General features: G+C 38.2%; 1 protein-coding gene across 1 annotated transcript in view; it reads left to right on the forward strand.

Annotated features, from left to right (window-relative positions):
- The window catches only part of DCP1A (decapping mRNA 1A), a 49,825-nt gene that overhangs the window by 2,524 nt on the left and 42,566 nt on the right, over positions 1-4,735 (forward strand). The window contains exons 2-3 of the mRNA XM_017523850.2: positions 666-706; positions 3,015-3,142. Coding sequence (XP_017379339.1) covers positions 666-706; positions 3,015-3,142 — 169 coding nt within the window. The remainder of the gene's footprint in view (positions 1-665; positions 707-3,014; positions 3,143-4,735) is intronic.

Genomic DNA, 4,735 nt, shown 5'->3' on the forward strand with positions numbered 1-4,735 from the left:
GGCTGGAGTGTAATGGTGCCATCTCGGCTCACTGCAACCTCCAACTCCCTAATTCAAGCGATTCTCCTGCCTCAGCCTCCTGAGTAGCTGGGATTACAGGCACGTGCCACCACGCGCAGCCAATTTGTTTTTAGTATTGATGGGGTTTCACCATGTTGACCAGGATGGTTTTGATTTCCTGACCTCATGACCTGCCCGCCTCTGCCTCCCAAAGTGGTGGGGTTACAGGTGTGAGCCACTGCACCCGGTCCCTTTCTTTCTTTTTTTAAAATTAACTTGTATAAACTTTAAAAGAGAAGAAATTGCAGTATACAGGAACTTAACTTTAAAGAAATCTGCCTAAAACATTTTAGCTTTAAAAAGTGAAGGTTTATTCTATGATTTTTCTCCTTTACTAATTAAAAAAAAATGCTGCAGATACAGACATGTTGCTGGATTAAACAATCCATATGCTTATGTATGTATCAGTAGCACTAAAAGGATACATTAGAAATGGTAACCACAATTTGTAGAATGAGAGGGAGACTTTACCTCAAAAGTGGTTAATTTTATAATAAATGAAATGAAACAAGTAGATCTTAAACATGATGCATTACTTCTCCATTGGGACTATTTGGGGTTGGATTATGGGGGAAAAAAACTAATTGACTCATTGTCTATCATAGGAGAAGACTGATATAGAAGGGACCTTATTTGTATATCGAAGGTAAGTTTTTAAAATATGTATATTTGTTTTTAACAGTCTAATGGTGAACAATGCCGAACAGTTCAATTCTGTTGTACATTTGTCTTTGGAACCTTCCTGCTAGTCCCCTTCAAGTTTTTATCCTTTTCTAGCTGTGAAGTCTTAACCAAGTTCTTTCTTTTCTCCGAGCCTTTCTGTGATTCAGAATAAACTGAACTAGAATTTATGTTAGCAGCCTAGCAAAGCAATTTCAAATGATTGAGTCTAAAACAGATGCCTGCCTCTCTCCCCTTGCCCCCATATTAGAAGAAAAAAAGACATATATTTGGGGAAAAGACAATACATAGACTAGCTCTATAAAATAATGTAGTTGAGAGGTCGATCCCTCTGTTCTTTGGTTACTACATGGGCAGTTTTCTTCTGTGCCTGGTTCTGTCCTCTTTCCCAACCCCCAGAAGTTCTAGATTATGTGCCGTATCTTGTTTGAGAATTCTTTAGAAAATTTGGATTATTCTTGATAGCATATTTTTTATTTTCAACTGCTTCGAAAATTGATTAACTTTAATATTGTCTTTAAGATAATCACATCTTAAATGTGATTGGTTTGCACATTGCAACTTTTTTGTTATGCAGCTTTTGGGCCCTAAAGACAACTGACAGTATATGATAGTCATGGGGTACTTGGCTTTCCTGGATATTCCTCTAAGGTCTTACTGTGACAGGGACAGGTTCCTTCCTTTGTTTTCTAACGCTTAGGGAGTAAGTAGGAGTTATTACTGACATGTCATCTTTTCCTTTTTTTTTTTGTATTGAGTTACATTTTAAGGATTGCCTTTCTTCATTGATGCTAATTTAAAAGAATTTGTCAAATAGTCTAAATTTTGAAGCAAAGCTTTGAGATCTTGTCTAAACGCACTCATTTTTTTCTTCTTTTAAGTATAATTCTTTGATATTTGTACACCAAGCTCTTCTTTCTTAGACACTTTGTTCCCTGCTATTCATCTTTCTCCTTTTAAATAGGCAAGGATCTTTACCTTCCTCTCTTCATTACTCTTCATTAGCAATATAAATCGTTAGAAACTCTGTTATTAGAATCTTGGTTTTTATGACATTTGGAAAAATTACTTTACTGGCTTTATTGTTATAGTACAGAAGCACTGATTGTAGAAAGTGGGAGATTTAGTATAGTGAGTGGATGGATTTAATACAATTCGCAGAGGCTTATATGGTACTGGTTCTAATTAAAGGAGACCGAAAAAACTTTGGAAAATGTGAGACTATTTTGTGTACCTTGGATAAAGGTATACCTGGATGTCAGAATATCACTTTGCAGAGATTTCTACATATAGAAGAAGCCTGGATTTGGAGTCAAAAACCTGAAACTGAATCCTAGTTACATTATTTGTGTGACCGTAGGCACAGGCCTTAATCATTCAAAGCTAGTCTCCTAATCTGTTATCTCTCCGTGTATATCCTAGATAAACAAATGAAAAACTGTGAAGTGTTAGGTAATGTGAAGAGTATCTAAGGGATCCTGTACTGAATCCCTCTGATACGGGAACCAAGGATGCTTCCTATTGTAGGATTCAAGGCGTTTTCCGTCTAACTCAGGAGCACTATGTCAAGATCAATTTGGTGCAAGAAAAGCCATTATTGTAACGATGGGCAGTCATTATAGCCAATCCAATTGAATTGATATTTCATTCAGCAGTGGTGTGTCTATCTTGAGAAATATGTGTGAAAAACTTAAGACAAAAGCTTCATTTGCATGGGGCTTACATCCTAGTAGGGGGAGGACAATAAATATTAAAAATACGTGGTGTGGATAAAAGAGGAAGATTAGAGACATTGAGCTTGGGAACATTGAAAAGGGTTGTTCATGTAGGCCTCATTAAGAAGGTGACATCTGAACAAAAGCTTGCAGGAGATGAGATAGCTGTGCAGATTCTGGGGCAGTGATCCAGGCAGAGGTCTTTAGGTAGAAGTACACATGTAGAAAGAGTGGCAAGGAGCCCAGTATGGCTGGAGAAGAGGAGCTGGGGAAGAGCCATAGGAAATGAAGTTGGAGGGGGAGTACCTCAAGTGGAGCCTTGGTGGCCTCAATAAAGACTTTGGCCTTTACTCTGAGAAACTGTCTTTGGAGTCTTCTCATCAGAAGAGGAGTATGATATGACTTAATTGTTTTGTTTCCAGGTTTAAGTGCTGATAATATTGTATAGTGTTCTAACTTATTTATTCTTTTTTGAAATGAAACTGAAGTACATAGTATATAACATTTCTACAGATTAAATGGTAACTAAGTATTTTTTTTTCTTCTATTAAATCTAAGGTCAGCTTCCCCTTATCATGGTTTTACCATTGTGAATCGACTAAATATGCACAATCTAGTTGAACCAGTGAATAAAGATTTGGAATTTCAGCTCCATGAACCATTTCTTCTGTACAGAAATGCAAGCTGTAAGTACATCTGTTTTATTATGATTATTATATTTAAAATTGAGTGACCTTAGTTTCTATCAATCCGTTGTTTAGGAAGTTTCAAATTACAAAACAAAATATGGTCTATACTTTATAAATGAGTCTGTTAGGAAGATCAAACCTTTTATTTTTTTTATTTTTTTTGAGACGGAGTTTCGCTCTTGTTACCCAGGCTGGAGTGCAATGGCGCGATCTCGGCTCACCGCAACCTCCGCCTCCCGGGTTCAGGCAATTCTCCTGCCCCAGCCTCCTGAGTTGCTGGGATTACAGGCACGCACCACCATGCCCAGCTAATTTTTTTGTATTTTTTTAGTAGAGACGGGGTTTCACCATGTTGACCAGGATGGTCTCAATCTCTTGACCTCGTGATCCACCCGCCTCGGCCTCCCACAGTGCTGGGATTACAGGCTTGAGCCACCGCGCCCGGCCTGATCAAACCTTTTAAACTGGGCTCTGAGGCCAGCCGTGGTGGCTCACACCTATAATCTTAGCACTTTGGGAGGCTGAGGACGGCAGATCACCTGAGGTCAGAAGTTCAAGACCAGCCTGGCCAATGTGGTAAAACCCCATCTCTACTAAAAAATACAAAAATTAGCTGGGTGTGGTGGTGCGCGCCTGTAGTCCTAGCTACTTGGGAGGCTGAGCCAGGAGAATCGCTTGAACCCTGGAGGTAGAGGTTGCAGTGAGCTGAGATCTTGCCTTTACACTCCAGCCTGGGTGACGGAGCAAGACTCTAACTCAAAAAAAAAAAAAAAAAAATTTAAAAATTAAAAGAGATTCAGAAATTCAAAACAGATACCCTGTTCGAGAGTTAGGATTACAACTCTTCTTCTGCTTTCTAGTCCAGGGTTCTTTCAGGCATTTTTACAGTCTCTAGTAATGATTGGATGCATTCAGCAAAGCCAGACTGGCCTTCCTAAGAAAGTACAGTAATAAAAAAATATATTTGTTTCCAGTATTTTAATATGGATATTGAAAGTATGGGTGTTTGAGGACAAATTGTTTGACATTGACTATAGGGATCAAAATTAGTTGTGGTAACAATGATTGTGCTCTAATTATCATCTTAAAGATATTGTTGGAGAAATGTTGCTTCTAACTTAAAAAGTTAAAGTTAATGTGTTTGAATTTCACTTGGCCAGGAGGTAATTGGTCTTGGTGGGGGATGTCTTCAGTATAAAATAGAAAAAGTTGCTAGAAATTATATATCTCTTAATTCCCTGAATGAGAAGTAACAAGGTCTATTTTAAAGCTAGTAATCCTCAAGTTCTTTTCCATAGCTCATTTTTAAGTATAAGTGAAACAGGATCTATCTTTAGACTTTTCAGTTAACTATTTTTCCAGGTAATTACCTCTCAGATTTTAAATTCTGTGGACATATTAGACATGCTTTGTAATAGCTGTAAGTTCAGATGGATTTATTTAAACTAATATTAACAATGTAATTATTGGCCGGGCGGGGTGGCTCAAGCCTGTAATCCCAGCACTTTGGGAGGCCAAGGCGGGTGGATCACAAGGTCAAGAGATCGAGACCATCCTGGTCAACATGGTGAAACCCCGTCTCTACTAAAA

Source organism: Cebus imitator, unplaced genomic scaffold, assembly GCF_001604975.1.
Source record: "Cebus imitator isolate Cc_AM_T3 unplaced genomic scaffold, Cebus_imitator-1.0 Scaffold0, whole genome shotgun sequence".
In the NCBI taxonomy this organism is placed as follows: domain Eukaryota; kingdom Metazoa; phylum Chordata; class Mammalia; order Primates; family Cebidae; genus Cebus; species Cebus imitator.